The sequence below is a fragment of the Gossypium hirsutum genome, chromosome D01 (assembly GCF_007990345.1).
Source record: "Gossypium hirsutum isolate 1008001.06 chromosome D01, Gossypium_hirsutum_v2.1, whole genome shotgun sequence".
Classification (NCBI taxonomy): Eukaryota; Viridiplantae; Streptophyta; class Magnoliopsida; order Malvales; family Malvaceae; genus Gossypium; species Gossypium hirsutum.
In genome coordinates, this window is record NC_053437.1 from 801678 (window position 1) to 818736 (window position 17059).

Below are 17059 nucleotides of genomic sequence, written 5' to 3' on the forward strand. Positions count from 1 at the left end.
AAATTACACCTAAGGCCATTTAACTATTGGTAAGTATATGTTTTGATCACTTAACTTTAAAAAGTTACAAAAAGGTCATTAAATTGTTTGAAAGTTTTCATTTAAGTCACTGAACTATTAAAATTGTTGTTATATGACATTCTTTGTTCGAACCACTTGCATCAATCGAAAGCTCTTTTTCTCATTCTTTTCTACAGTTTACTTTTTTTTTTCATGAAATAGCTTTGAACGTTATGAATTTGCAAGCGAAAATCCAAACAACTTTCTTCTTCGATCTTTGACACTAACCGTCAGATCGACTTGGATCTAAGTTATGTTCTTCTACTTGCAAATAAATATTGATCCACCGTACCGAGCATCAAATTGTTGCTTAGATCTTGCTATTCGAACTTTAAAAAAAAAACTCAGTGACTTAAATAAAAAAATTCAAATAGCTCAATGACTTAAATGAAAATTTTCAAATAGTTTAATGGCTATTTTATAACTTTTTGAAGTTAAGTGACTAAAACAAAATTTACTAATAGTTAGTGGCCTTGAGTGTAGTTTATCCTTTAATTTTTTTATTATTTTTATTTGTTTTTCATTCTTGAGATAAAAGCCACATTTAGTCCTTGAATTGGTAATTTTTAAAATTTGGTCCCTAATTTTTTTTATCCAATTTACTACATTAGTCATTTAACTAGACGATTTTTCCCAAATTTGGTCACATGATAGCGTAGCACTCAAAAATTGTGTCATACCATCAACTAAAAATGGTATTTTTATTAAAAATTATGTGATGGTGTAGCAAAATCTTAGAATACCATGTCATCACATGGACCAAAATTGAAAAATGTTGTAAAGTTTAAAGACTAATATAGACCAGAAAAAATTTAAGGGCCTAGTTGAGAAAAATAGCAAAGTTGAAGGACTAAAGATTCCCTTTTCTTTTTTGTTTTAACTTGAGTATAACAATTTGGTATTTAAAATTTTATTTTGTCTCAATTTGATACCAAAATTATCTCTTTTATTATAAAATTTAGTCTAAAAATTAATCATGTTAATGGTACATCCAAGTAAAGTGATATCATGTATCTTCCTTTTTCCGTGTCATGATCCCATTGATCGTAGTCCTTGTTTAAGGAATTTAACCTCTATTTCTAATTGCACTTTCACCCTTCTAGTGGAACCTACAATTTTTATAAAGATATTTTAATATAATTTCTGAATTATGAATTTGACAATTTTATATTTAGTATTTAAACTTAGAAATTAGATTTATTTTAATTGTTTGAAAAAATAATAATAACGTGACACTTTGAGATTGTACCATATCATCACTTGAAAATAAAATTGCTATATAAATTTTCAGGATGTAGTACAATCTTAAAGTGTCGCAAACAATGTTCTAGTAATAGGACTAACAATTAAACCAATCACACCATTAATTTTCGATTTAATCGGTTTGATCGGTTCAACTGTTAAATAAAACATAATTAAAATTTTATTAAAATTTAAGAAATAATAAAACTATTAAACTGGTTCAACATTCTTAACTCTTGGTTTTTGTCCTAACTTTCGATTGTTACTAGTTTCAAGCAGTCTCTAATTCAATTGATTCAACCCATTGATTTGAGCTGGTAAATCTCAGTCCAATCAATTTGATAAAAATCCAAATTCAATGGCCAAAATAGATTTAATGTAAAGTTTAGGGGCCAAAAATTACATTATCTATTTTATATAAATTTATATTTAAATAAAAAAAGCACGACTTCCAATTATTTTAGAAAAATTATTCCTATTTTTATCAAAAAAAAGTTATAAATATATATTTACGTAACTTTTATTCCACGTGGCATAATTATGAAGTATTTGAAATAACAAATGGTTGTATCATTTGTGTCGGCAATGGGAAGTCACATGAAATACTAAAAACAACAATATTCGGTTGCCTATACATACGTGGACCATAATTTAAAGTAAGGTATATATATCTTTTATTGATTAATTTTTTTATATATTTTAAAGTTTCTTCTTATAAAACTCCCTCTCGACTCGAGTTAGGTTGGATCGGGTTTTTTTCGAATTATTCATAGTAATTCGGTTCGACATAGTTTTATTATTATTATTATTTTTCATATTAAATTTAAGTATTGGATTCTTTTATTTATTTTCAAAAAATGGTCATGATTTTTTTTATATTACTTAATAAAATTTAAAAAAAACTGTACTAAAAAATATTTTTTTAAAATTTTATTTAAATTATTTTTACTACTTTGAATATATATTTATTCTTATATCCTAAAAATTAAATAAAAATTCAAATTGTATAAAATAAATATAGTTTTTTAACTTATTAGATTGATTTTTTCCCGTAGAAATTAAGAATATTCTTGATGGACCGTCTTCAAGTGAGAGGAAAAAGAAATACACTCAACACAATCTAAAATGTTCTTAAATTAGATTTTTTATAATCATATAATTTTTTGTTAATTAGATAATTACTAGAATTTTCTCAACCGTAAGTAAAAAAACTAGGGTCTAATTATTTAGTTAAATATGTCGATTGAGTTTTAGTTCGGTTGACATTATGCAGAAGGGCATGGGTAAAATTAAAGTTAGATTAACTTAAAAAATGGAATTTTTGTTAAAAATATGAAAAATGAAAAAAAAAAGAAGAAGAAAAGGAAATGTGAATAGAATTTGAAAATAACTTATTTTCAAAAAGAAAATGCATCTGATTCTTACTCTTTATTCTATTAATAAAGAATAAAAAAGTTTGGTGGAAAATTTTACTTTATTTAAATAATATTTATATTAAATTTTTAATTGAGTTGGTGTTAGGTATTAACTTAATCGAAAATTATTAAAACGAAAAATATTTGATATGTCGTAGGTGCATCAGTTCTATACACCATAAGTGAATAATAGAATGACATGTAAATTAATCAAAAATATGGAGGACCTAAAAATAAATTTTAATTGTTTTATTCCAACATTATTTGTAAATATTATAAATATATTTGTTACGTGTTTTTCTATTTCACAATCCAAGTAGATTACAAGTTAAAATACCGGTCTAATTATTAATTCCGTCCATTTATTTTATGAAAATTAAGAAGTTAGTCCTTCTATTTTCGTTTATTAGAATTTGGCTTTTGTGCTTTACAAAATCTAAAAATTAGTCCAATAATTCAATAATATATATGCAATTTCAAGTTCAAATTTCACTATGTGTGATTATGTTACATGGATTTTTAATCTGGATTTTATTTTGGTTTAAGTTCCAATATATGTATTTATTCTAAATTAGGTCTAATTGCCATCGTTTGCGAATTATACCGATTGATTTCAATCGTAGTCGAATTTAACATGTATAAATTGTGATATTAATTAGATTTTTAATTTTTAAATTAAGTAAAAGGATTAAATTTTAAAAGTTGGAAGAGTACAGGGATTGAGGCTAAAACTTAACATCTGCTCATATAATAATATAAGATGAGTTGAAATGTTGAATTAGAACTTCAAGAAAAATATAACCTTTTATCCGATGAAATGGTAATCAAAATCGTGTGCCTCCGTTGCCGGCAAAAGCTAACGGCGCCGGCCTATGCCGAGAAAATTACTTGCCCACAATGCGGCGAGCTCAATCCAATTATAAAGAAACCGTCGCCGGCGACTTCCCGAGAGCAGGGGAAGATAGTTCCGCCGTTGATAGGCAAATCTATGGAGAAACTGAGGAAATTACTGCTCGGTAACACCCAGAGACTTTCGGGTTCATCGGGGTCATCATCCTCGCCGCCGTCCAAGCTTTGTGCTTTGGACCACTCCGTCAACCAACTGCCGGCGAAGAAACGAGCGGTGCTTTGTGGCGTGAGTTACAAGAAATGGAAGTATAAGCTTAAAGGGACCATTAACGATGTGATGAACATGAAAACTTTATTGACTCAAACGTACGGATTTCTAGAGCGAAATATTTTAGTGCTCACAGGTGAGTATTTTTTTAAAATATGTCATAAGTCCCTGTATTTTTGAAAATTTAGAATTTAGTTTTTATATTTTTTAGATTTTAAAATTTAGGTTCAACTGTTAACACGGTTAATTTTTTTGTTAAAATTAAGTTCATTACAATACCATTTTTAAGTTATATAGCTACCAAGTGATAATTTTTTATTTTAAATTGTCATACTAACAAATTTAATAATAAAAAATCCAATAGTGTTAACAGTTAAATTTAAATTTTAAAATCTGAAAAGTAAATAGACTAAATTCCTAAAAATGAAAGTATAAGGACTGAATTTTAAATTTTAAAAAATACAAAGACTTATGGCATATATTAACTTTTTAAAATCAAATTAATTTTGGTTTAATTATGATTTGATCCTCTATTTCATAATGTTAATAATAGATCTAAATTGATAATGCTAGTCATTGGTGTCGTTAACGTAATTTTAGGTTTTAAATTTTTGGACTAATTTTAACAAAATGATTTTGTTTTATAACTTTTGAAAATTAAAAATGTATTTCATTAATATTTCTAAAAAGAAATTATAAGTAAATAAAAATCATCAATAGTTCTTATATAATTTTTAAAAATATTTTTATATACTTTTTTACATTATTGTCTTTATTTTAAATACGAAATATTTTTCTCATAATGAAATATTTTAAAACTAATTATAAATTAAATAAAAATAAGATTCGATTTGGTAACCATAACTATAAGGATGAATTCTAAAAGTCATCCAAACTATTGTTTTTTAAACCAAACTGATAGTTGAACTGTTAGGCCAGAGTCAATTTTCGGTTTTTGTTTTTGTTTTTTTTCTCAACCCTAATAACAAAAAACAATATCTGATTCAACCCACAGAGGAAGAATCAGACACTCGACTGATTCCAACGAAGGCTAACATCGAGAACTGCTTGAAATGGCTGGTGAACGGTTGTCAGAAGGGAGATTCATTGGTTTTCTATTACTCCGGTCACGGGTTACGACAACCTGATTTCAACGATGATGAACTTGATGGGTTCGACGAAACCATTTGCCCTGTTGATTTCCTTAGAGAAGGAATGATTGTCGACAATGACATTTACGCCACCATTGTTAAGCCATTATCGGAAGGTGTTACGCTTCACGCCATTGTTGATGCTTGCCATAGCGGAACTATTCTTGATCTAGAGCATGTCTATGAAAGAGACAAGTAAGTATAAGACACCCTAATTCTTTTTTTAAGTTATTTTAATATAATCTTTTTGATAGACATATGTTTTATACAAAGTTTTTCACTCACATCATACATGTATTATAATCTAGTTTTACTAAAGTTTGTCTTATAACTATATATACTTATCCATGGAATAAATATTGGATTAGTTCAATTCAAATTAATACTGAGTTAATGATTAGGATAGGATTATTTCGGTTCAAATTATTTTGAGTTCCAGTCATTTGGGGTTGAGTCATGATTTTCTTTTTAGTTGTGTCATTTTGGGTTCAGATTACTTGAGTTATTTTATACAATGTTTAAACTACTTGTAAGCCCTTTAATCTTAAAGTGGTGGAAATTGCCTGCTTAAGCAGGTTCGAACCCTAATCTTCTAGTTTATTGCAACAATAATAGTATCGACTGAGCCAAGACTTAATCAATATTATTTAAGGTTTTTTTTTAAGTTTAACATTATTTGGGGTCTTGAATACTTCAAATTTGAGTCATTTTCGATTTGGCTTGTTCTGGATTCAGGTCATTAAAGGCTTTTAGATCATTTCAAGTTTTGCTTATTTTAGGTGTGAGTTATCTTGTTTTCGGGTGATTTCATGTTTGAATTGTTGGAGTTTAATTTACTTTCCATTCCGTGTAATTTCATATTCATGTTAGACGAGTTCAAATTGTTCACCTTTTGTGATTAAATTAGGTTGATCGAATCAGATTTTTGTATTTACATCCCATACATATTCAAATATATATATATATATCCGATACTTATCCTAATCTAGATTTTATCAGGGGAAAATGGATTGATAATCGTCCTCCATCAGGCGTGAGAAAAAAAACAAGTGGTGGCATAGCGTATTCTATAAGTGCTTGCGAAGATAATCAAGTTGCTGCGGATACATCTGTAAGAAATTCCCCAACTTATCTTTGGTTTCTCATCTCTTATTGACTTTAGGTCTCGAGTTAATTCCTTTCTAATAACAATATATATACACACATGTAGGCTTTAAATTCAAATACAATGAATGGAGCAATGACATATATTTTAATAGATGTTGTGAGAGGCAACCCAGATATAACATATGGAGACCTACTTGACCAAATTGAGACGAGAATTGAAGATGCCAACCAACAAGGATGCTTTGGTGGTTCAAGAATATTAAGCAAATTGTTTGGTCCCAATCTCAGTCAGGTATTCATATATATATAGAGAGAGAGAGAGATAGATATGTATAATAGTATAATACAATCACTTGTGCATAAACTTATTCAAGAGTTTCTAGATAAACTATTTATGAATTTGGATTGATTTGATTTGACCCGAATTATTGTTTAATAGTTTTTTTAAGGTTAAATGATTCTGTATGATACATAAATTATGGATTTAGTTTTTATACTTTAATTTGATCAAATTTAGTCGTTATACTGTTTAAATTGGCCGATTTTAATTTTTATACTTTTCGAATTTTAAAATTTTCAATCATGAACTCAACAGTAGCTGTTAAATTTGTTAGCTATTAGTCTTGTATCATGCGTAAAATTGTAGATTTAGTACATGTGATCATATATTTGTGATATAAGATTTTGAAAATAGTAGAATTTCATGAATTTAACGACTACCGTTTGATTAAGAATAAAATTTTGAAATTCAAAAAATACAGTGACTAAAAATGTTCAAACCAAAGTATAGAAATTATATCCACAATTTATGTTTAGTAAACGGGCTAATAGCATAATTTAACCTTTTTTGAACAATAGCAATAATATAATAAGGGTGAATGTACTTTGCGGGTGGGAATCAAACCCAATTAAACCCTCTACTATTAAATAATTCAATTTAGTCCTTATATTATTAAAAAGAATCAAATAATTTCAAATTTAAGTTAAGAAACCTGACTTTGACACTTTGTTTTCTTTTGAATGTATACAGAAGCCTCTGCTTTCAGCTTCTGAAGAGTTTCCAGTTTACGAGAGGAAATTTAAACTGTAATTGTATTTTATATTTATATTGGATCCGCCATTGAAGCAACAGGGTGCTGTTGGAAGAAAACTTTGTACACTGTATACAAAGAGGTTATATATATATATATGCTAATAGGATTTGAATCCCAATTTTTGTTAAAATTTTCACGTATTTCTATTGTCAAAATCACTGTATGTCAGCATGATGCATACATGATAATGGATGAGATTTTTAATAGAAAGGACTAATTTACTTTTTGATCTAACATACAGGGACTAATTTACCCATTTTTTAGTAAAAGGAACAAAAACGCAATCTAACTCTTAATACAAGAGTCTCCCTGGTTCTTTTACCCATTAACATGTTATTATTCACTTCTTATATAAAGAACTAAGTTCATTAGCATCTTTCATTACTCTGATTTGTTGTTCACGACTTTAAAAAATGATTTTTCAATAAAGAACCAATTCGACGTTTACACGTGAATATAAGAACATGACAATAATTTATGTAACACAACTTAATTTATTGAAAATTGTATAAATATAAAGGATAAAATACATTAGTAGCCACTCAACTATTAATAAATTTTTGTTTCCAGTCACCCAACTATGAAAAGTTACAAAATGATCATTCAACTATGTAAAGTTACAAGAAGATCACCCAACGGTTCAAATTTATCTTTTCAGGTTACCAGTTGACTAACGATGACAATTTTTAAAATTGACATAATAACTTTAACCATCGATATTTATACATCGTATTAATTTAGTTTTGATTTTAAAAAAATCTAACCCTCAATATATAGTGAGAAAGAGATAACCTAAAGTATAAAAAACAGATCTCAAAATTTAAAAAAGGAAAATATATTGATATGCCAAAAATTCTAATTTGTGAGTCAAAAGTGATTTCTCTTCCACTAAGTAGTATCTCTTGGTTTGATTCTTCATTCACAAGTGGCCTTAGCCAATTGCCATGGTTGTTTAAAATGGTGAGTTTCATTATTATACAATAATTTGTATCATGTTGGTAACAAACACCTTTGATTTTTCTAAAAAAAATTGAAACAATTTAATTTCTCTCAATTTCAAAAGTGAGTATTTAAGACGGTTAATCTGTCAATTTTACATAATACGATTATTTTAATAAAAAAATTAGCCCTCAAAATTTTATTTTTACATATATATTTGAAGCTAGCGATCTTTTTGTATATATTCTTTATGTTTTAAAATTTTATACATTTTTCAGATTATTTTTTAGAATCAAGATCAAATTGACAAAATATACAAATACTGATAACTTAATTTATTATTATATCAATTAAAATTATGTATAATTAACGAAAAATATTAATTGTTGTGATTAGTTATTTTTAATTTCTCGCATTCAAAATTGAAAAGGATAAAATGGCTTCGATTTAAAAAAAAAAACTAACTTGTTTAATATTGAAATATTTAGAAGGACTAAAGAAGTGTTTTTACCTATAATGTTGAAAAAAGGTCATGATTTGACCTCTATTGTTTAAAATCAACGCAGAATCTAATTCCCCATAATGATCCAAAAGTTTGCACTTTGGAATTTATTGTTCAAAATAAATTAAATAAGAATATTTTATTTTTTTAGAAAAAATTATTCAACGATAATTTTTTATTAAAATTATATAAAAATATAAAAAATAAAATATCATTACGATAATATTAGTAATCATTTAATAGAAAGAACATGTTAATCTTTTCTCAACTGAGTTAGTACTTAGTTAATTCGTGACACTAACCCAATCAAAAGTTTTATATAACAAGTATAAATAATATTAGATTTTATCATACCCGCAATGTGAATATAATATTTTCTTTTAAAAATTATTTAATAATGAATTCAGGTGGAGTATTTGTGTAATTTTATAACTGAATTGGTAACTCGGTTACTGGTGATACCAACACAAGAAAGTGTTTAAATATAAGTCTTAGAAAATTAGTAATCATTTAATAGAAGGGGTAATATAATTTAGTTTTTCTCAACTTAACCCGTAACGCCAACTTAATCATGGGATAAATAAGTATAGATATAAATAATAATAATAATAAAATGCGACCGGTTCTTATAATATCTGTTTTTTTTATACAATGCTTAGAGTTACCTATAATTCCTCCAAAATCTTTAAATAGGAGGATAATGCATTTCAGTGTACTCGAACCAATGTCCTCATGCACTGATAATAATACCTGATGCCATTCGAGTTAAGACTTAATCGGCAAGAATGTATTAGTTTTTTTCTTAACTGAATTGGTAACGGGGAGAGATAAATATAAATAATTTTTAGAAAATAGGAACCGCCCTTTAGATCCTATGTTTTATGGATAGCACTTAAGTTACTTTGCCACAACGAATCTTATCAAAAAAACAAATGAATCTGGTTCTCCACCAATTATACTTGCGGATTCAATTATTGTCTACAATGATTGAACGATAAGGGGTATAAATCTAGCTTACTCCCCACAACTTCTTTTCACACAGTTTCGGTTCTTCGATATCATCGGGGTTATTTAACGGCTGTTCGAATCGATGGCACGAAGAGAACGATGCAGCGGATGCGGGATTAACATGTTGGTTTCACCCGAGGCACGAGTCGTTCGTTGTTCCGAGTGCCACACCCTTACCAATCTTGTCCCAATCAATGCTCGACCAGGCCGAACCAGGTTCTTTTCAAGCACTACAGTTTTTATTATTACTACCAACCGGATAACGTGTACGCAATCGTAATTAAGATTTTTCTTTTGGTAAATTATATGAGTAGTCACTTAACTGTGAAAAGTTATAAATTGGTCACTTAATTATTTAATTTTATTTTTTTTGTCATCCAATTATCTTGGATTTTTACGTGTTTTCATTTTTACATTAGCCAGCCGGTGACCAAAAAAGACAAATTGAATAACTAAATGACCAATTTGTAACTTTTCACAATTGAATGATAGTTGAGTGAGTACTAATGTAGTTTTTTTTTTGGTTATGATAGGTATAATGGGCTGCCGAGAATGCATGAAAATCCATACGGGAACGGCCCAAGTCCGCAACATCCACAATATCCACAACCGCGACCATCCTTATCTCCAGTTCCGATTTACGGGAGAAAACGAGCACTTCTTTGTGGTGTGAATTACCATGGAAAGAGTTATAAACTCAAAGGAAGTATCAATGATGTCAAGGGTATGAAGTACCTTCTTGTGGAGACATTAGGATTTCCTAATGATTCCATTTTAATGCTCACAGGTAATCTCAGGTTTTTAAATGTTGAGATTTAAATCTAATTTCAGATTTTTTTTACTTAACGGGTGGTTGTATAGAGACTTGTTTATGGGTCGAGCTATTCACTTAAGCTCGAAGGCCTATTCGGAATTTAGGAGGGTTTAGACAAAAACATTAAACCTGAAAAATGAGCTTGCACAAAAAAGATAGACCCATTTAAAATATGGGTCGAGCTCAAGTTTGACCATTCAAGGCCCAAGCTCGACCCAACCCCTTTTTTTAGGTTTATAATGTTTTATAACGAGAATATTAAAATGTTAAGACAACTACATATAAAATTTTAATAAATAAAAGTAATATATTTAAAATATTTTATTTTTTAAAAATAAAACGGACGGGCTTAAAATGGGCTTCAATTAACTATTTACAAATATGAGTAGATTTGGGTAAAATTTTAAGCCTATATTTCAGATCAAGCCAAGCTTGAGCAAGTATAAAGTGTATTAATATCATATTTAGGTTCCACCCATGAACACTTCTAGAATAGACTAACTCAACATGGAATCTAGTTCGTAGGCATATTATAAGCTACCAAATGAGTAAATAGGGAAGTAAACTAAACACATATGTTGACAAGCTATTTGAGTTTTTGAGTCGAGTTTTGGTAGCTTAAGCTATTGAACAAGTTAAATTTGAGTATTTTAATACTTGAGTCGAATAGGTCGAGGTATATATTATTTTGAAATCGAGCACAAGCACAAGCACAAATATTGTCGTGCATGAGAACAAACTTTGTTTTTTTGTTTTACTAGGAAAACAAACCTTTTCGAGCAGTTGACTCTTAAACCCGACTTTTAAATCTAAAACTATATTGAACTTCACTCGAATTTGGAGTCAAGTTCCAAACTTTCTCATACTTGTGCCGAATACATTTTCATATCCGACACTTCTGCATATGTAGAAAATGAAAGGGAGCCTTCAAAGATCCCGACAAAACAGAATATCCGAAAGGCTTTGAAATGGCTGGTCTATGGATGCCAACCGGGGGACTCGTTGGTGTTCCATTTCTCTGGTCACGGCACTCGACAAAAAGATTACAACCATGACGAAGTCGATGGATTTGACGAAGCATTGTGCCCTCTTGATCACGAAACCGAAGGGAACATAATCGACGACGAAATCAATGACACCATCGTAAAACCGTTGACTCGAGGAACCACACTACACGCGATCATCGATGCCTGCTACAGTGGAACAGTCCTCGATCTCCCTTTCGTTTGCAGGATGAACAAGTTAGTTAGTTAGCTAATTCGTAAAATTTATACACTATATTACCCGGACTAGACCGAACGGATATGTGTCCCATACGGTTTTTGGAAGATTTTTGGAGGATCATCTCCTCGTATTCATGTTCGGGTATACAAATAATTTTCTAAAAAAATGAAAAATCTGAGCAACGTATATTGGGTTTATATTTGAGTTTTTGGTATTATGTAGGGAAGGGCGTTATGCGTGGGAAGATCAAAGAAATCCCTTATTTTACAAGCGTACAAGTGGAGGATTAGCCTTTTGTTTTAGTGCTTGTGATGATCATCAAACCTCTGCTGATACCACTGTGAGTAAAATCTTTCGAGTTGGGTTCGAAAAATTTTGAATTTGGTTGAATCATTATCGAGTTAAGTTTGAACGGATTGGGATAATGAGTAGGTTGAATTCAAGTATTGTTAATGCTTGAATTGAGTTGAGTTGGAATTTAGTTGACTTTTTTTTTTATTTTTAATTAATATCATAAAAAAAATTTCCAACTCAAACTCATCACAAATTAACGATTCCATTTTTTACTAGGTAAATGAGCTTGATTGAAACTTACTGAAGAGCTCGAGGAGTTCGATATTTTATCTCGAATTAGGCTCAAGCTTTAAAAGTAAAATTTCAATTGAGTTTAAACCAAGTTTCAAGATATTGGAGTTTTTTTTTTATAGCTTGAACTCGACTTAGTTTGATTACACTCTTATTTCAAAGAGTCTTCGAATTTAAAATTGAGCTTTGATTTTGCAACTATTTTAAACGATCATATTCGAATCTCAATATCTGCATCATTTGGTCTTTAAAGCATTTGAGTGAAAATATCATTAGCTTTAGTGTGTTGTTTGAATTGTTATGTTGTAGGCTTTCACAGGAACCAATGTGAGAACCGGCGCGATGACATATAGCTTCGTACAAGCGATTCAAAATGAACGGAGGTTGACTTATGGGCATTTGCTTAATGCGATGCGTTACACGATTGGTGATGTTAGCAAAGCTCATGGAGCATCACAGGTATCTAAACCAAGGTTTTCAAAACTAAATTTGTGGCGGAATCGGTTAGACCATCCATTTTTGGTCTAACTTGTCTGACCTGTTTGATAGGTTCAATTGAATAAATTATTAAAAAAAAAACGGTCTGACTTTCCTATTTGGGGGTTAACTAGTTCAACCTTTATTTCGAACCGATACCCTGACCAATTCCCTATCCAACTAATCTGATTTTACCATGAGAAAATACGTATTAAATACGTGCTAGTAATTTTAAAAAACAACATAATTAAAAGATGATCCCGGATACACAAATAAGGTTTTTTTTTGTTTTCTTCTTAAATGTGAAATTGATGATAAACAATTTGTAAATCTATCTATAAGTTGAGTCAAGCCTCAATTCGATTCTAAAAAATAATTTATACCTAAACCCAAATTTGAATCTATTCGATAACTCATTTTTACTACTGAATACGTTTGTTCGAGTCACGCTCCCACTCTTTGAACCTATCACCATCTTTCCTAAGCCGGTTTGTTCTTGATTTGCAGGAGCCACAATTAACTTCATCAGATAAATTTGATATCTACTCTAAGCCAGTTGTGCTCTAGTATTTTTTGTTGCTTATAATGAATTGCGTCCCGTTATACTCGGAGATTTCTGTATCCGTTCTATATTCAGCAATACTTGTGTTTACAATATGTTAATCCCTGCTCATGAGAATGTATATTTCATAACCAGTTGTTTATCTCTTCGAAGAGCATTTGTGATGAGAAGATTAATCACTGTTATCAATGATAGATACCCTCATTTCAATAAAAAATAATTTTAGTTATATACATTTTAGTGTGTTCATATTTACTCATAGTAAAAATTTATGTTATTTATAAAGTTATGCACCTTAATAATTTATATTATATAAATTTTAATTTATTTTAAGATATTGATGGTTTGCTTATCTTAAAAATGAAGAGTGTTTGGTAGGATGGTAAGTAATTATTAATATATATTAGATAAATTACATCAGTAGTCATCTAACTATTTTTTTTCTTTTTTAGTCACACAACTATTCAATTTTGTCTTTTTTTATTACCAGTTGGCTAACGTAAAAATAGAAACAGTTAAAAATCTAAAATAGTTGGGTGACCAAAAAGACAAATTTGAATAGTTGAGTGATAACTTTGTAACTTTTCATAGTTAGGTAACAAAAAAAGAAATTTATTAATAGTTGAATAACCATTTTATAACTTTTCGGGTGACAAAAAAAAACATAGTTGAGTGAATACTAATATAGTTTACCTTGTATTTTTAATTTATATGATACTTGTACTAATTATAAAACCATAACAATTATTAAAATTGAAATTTATTTTAAACAATATCGAACTCAATTTTAATTATATCACCAACGGTAAACTACAAAAATAGTCACTTTTGTTTGCCTCAGATTACATTTTAGTCACTTATGTTTGAAATGTTACGTTTTAGTCACTTACGTTAATGTTTTGTTACAAAGTTGTCACTCTGCCATTAAGCTCCGTTACCTCCCTAACGGCAATCTTATATGGCAGTCTACATGAGTTTTAAATGCCAACTTGAATGTCCAGTTGGGATGAGAATAGGTTTTTAATTAAATAAATTTAATTAATTGAAAATTTTAAATTAATTACAACTTGAATTGGAAAAGAAAGACTTTTCGTCTCGTTTTTCTTTTAGTTTTCTTTTCTATTTTTATTGAAAAAACTATTATCATCTTTGTTGAATCGAAACAATAAAAATCAAATTTAGTGTTTCATCAATCGATTGAATTTTTTTTATTCAATTTGAAAAAACAAAGGATGAATTCAATGGAGGGTCCAGGTATATCTTATTTGCATCCGTTTGTCTCTTTTATTGAGTAAGTAGTTTTACTCTGAAATAGTATACTATTTAATGACAGCCCTAAATTAAAAACCTTGATATTTTCTTCCTTTGCATCCATCTGTTCTAGTATATCTTCCTTTTTGATATTTTCTTCACAAAAGAGGAAAACATTAAAAAGTACCCCAAAAGATCCAAAGTTTAGTGTTTTATCTCTGAAATTCTATTTACTTTATTTTCCCAAATCTTTCCAGATCCAATTTATTCTTTCTTCAAATAGAAAGTCTACATCCAAAAATGCCATCAACAACCACCACTTACGACACTATCACCTCCAACCCGACCACCTTTTCCTCGCATGCCAAACACATGCGCCGCTTGTGGCTATAGCTATTCCCCCTCTCCTCTTTTTGCCTCCCCATCTTTGCTTAACTCTTTTGGCACCCATCATTCTGCGACTTACATCCCTTTGATTTCTCCATAAAAAATTTAAGATTTTTGGGATTTATTCTTTTGTCCAATTACCATATGCTACCCACTTTGATTTTTAATCAAAATTTCTTTAGCCAAGAGCTTATCTATAATTTTAAAACAGGGTTGGGCATATTTGTCATGTTATGAAGACGTCAAAGAAGGAAAAGAAAACATTTCAATAATCCCATGAACTAGCTATTGCTTCTTTTTAGTCAGGAGAAAATTAAGTTTTAGGGTATAGTTTTGTATTCTAATTTCATAAAAGAAAATTAAAAATTTATTTTCATCCTAGCTGGACATCCAAGTTAAGATTATCGTTAGAGAGGTAACGGAACTTAACGTCAGAGTGACTACTTCGTAACAAAACACTAACGTAAGTGACTAAAACATAAAATTTCAAACATAAATAACTAAAATATAATCTAAGACAAATAAAAACTACCTATCACTAAACTACACACTCAAAAGCTTAAAAGATGTTCAACAATTAAAACGCAGAACAGAACAAAGAGCATAACAAACAACAATTTTATAGTACCAAGTTACCAACAAGTGCCGGATTAAATGGTAAGTTACCTTGTATTTTTAAGGGGAGATATCGGTGCGAAATTTATAGACAACATCTCAAACATATATCTTAAAATAAAAAAATTAATTTTGCAGTGAGAAAATTGCAATCTGGTTTTTTCTCTCGGGAATAATGTCAAACAGCAGAAGTGCAAAGAACTTGGGTTAACGGTTTATCCAAGTTCACAAAAGAACCGTCGGGAGCGGCAGCTTTCCTTGCTTTCTTCTTCCATTCAATGGCTTTTGTTTTCATTTCCACACCCTTTTCTCCTCCTATTAACTCCCTAACAAGCTTCTCCACTTGATATCTCTTTACATTCCCATCTATCTCAATACCAACACCCAATCTCGAGCACGCCCACGGCCCACCAACTGTTTGTTAATTGGTCTGCCCATTTATTTCAATGGTCAAATTTCAATTTTGGCCCCTAGACAATGTTGAAACTTAAGATTTAATCTAAATTTGAGGATCAATTAAAAAAATTAAAGGATAAAAAACTATGAAATTTAAGAATTAAATACTTTATCCTTAATAATAATTATTTGGACATCTAGCATGTGAGCAAAGATATTTAAAAAAAGAAATAATATTTAAGTAGCTTTTAAAATATCAAAATAGATAGATTTGGTCAATTTTTAAATAAAAAAATTGTTTTTAAAATATAGAAAGTATTCTATTTCTAATCATTATAGAATTTAAATTTATAATTTTTAATGACACTTGTCATAACCCGATTGGATTTAATATATGAATGGGCCGAATTAGTTGGGTCGAACCCAAAAGTCTTCTCGCTTTCCGACAAAGGAATGATTTTTTTAAAACAATAATAATAATAATAATAATTTTTTTGTAAATACCACTTTTGTCCCTTTCATTTCTTGGGGACAAAGCAAAAAACACCGAAGGTAAAGCTAATGGCTAATCTTCATTGGTGCCCAATATATTCATATTTAATTTTAAATTACAATAAAGTCACCATCTTTATTATTTTTTGCAATGTCGTAAGACAAAAATATAATTTATGCTATGTTTTTATTCTTACCAAATTGATTCTTTTTTAAAAGCTATTATATTTGATCTGGTGCCTAAACTTCTCAACTCTTAGTCCATACATTTTAGTGCACTCGAACCCACGTTCTCTTGCATTGGTAACAATACCGATATCAATCAAGCTAAGATTATTGTTTAATATAAAATTTTTTAAATAAGAAACCTTTATGTGTTTTATTTATTTAGTTTTTATTTTTTTAAATATCAATAATGAACATATATATTACGATATTTAAATTTTCTCGTTAAGTTAATGGCTCACTATCATTGTATCAAATAAATATCTTTTAGGTTTAAAAGATAACTTTCATTTTTCTCGTTTAAGTTTAAATTATGATTTAGCCTTAAATTATATTTATTTTTTTAATTTTGATACCTAAATTCCTTTTGTCCCACATCAGTCTTTGAAATATCAT

General features: G+C 29.1%; 2 protein-coding genes across 2 annotated transcripts; both read left to right on the forward strand.

Moving 5' to 3' along the window:
• Positions 1–3525: 3525 nt before the first annotated feature.
• On the forward strand, positions 3526–7274 carry LOC107928838 (metacaspase-1). Its single transcript, XM_016860113.2, has 5 exons — positions 3526–3970; positions 4850–5180; positions 5985–6096; positions 6196–6384; positions 7123–7274. Exons 1-5 carry the CDS (start codon positions 3535–3537, stop codon positions 7180–7182), a joined length of 1128 nt encoding a protein of 375 aa, XP_016715602.2. The 5' UTR covers positions 3526–3534; the 3' UTR covers positions 7183–7274.
• A 2361-nt stretch (positions 7275–9635) lies between these two features.
• Positions 9636–13530, forward strand: LOC107928796 (metacaspase-3). The gene is made up of 6 exons (XM_016860066.2): positions 9636–9851; positions 10169–10422; positions 11360–11690; positions 11896–12013; positions 12568–12717; positions 13243–13530. Exons 1-6 carry the CDS (start codon positions 9718–9720, stop codon positions 13300–13302), a joined length of 1047 nt encoding a protein of 348 aa, XP_016715555.1. The 5' UTR covers positions 9636–9717; the 3' UTR covers positions 13303–13530.
• The last annotated feature ends 3529 nt before the right edge of the window (positions 13531–17059 follow it).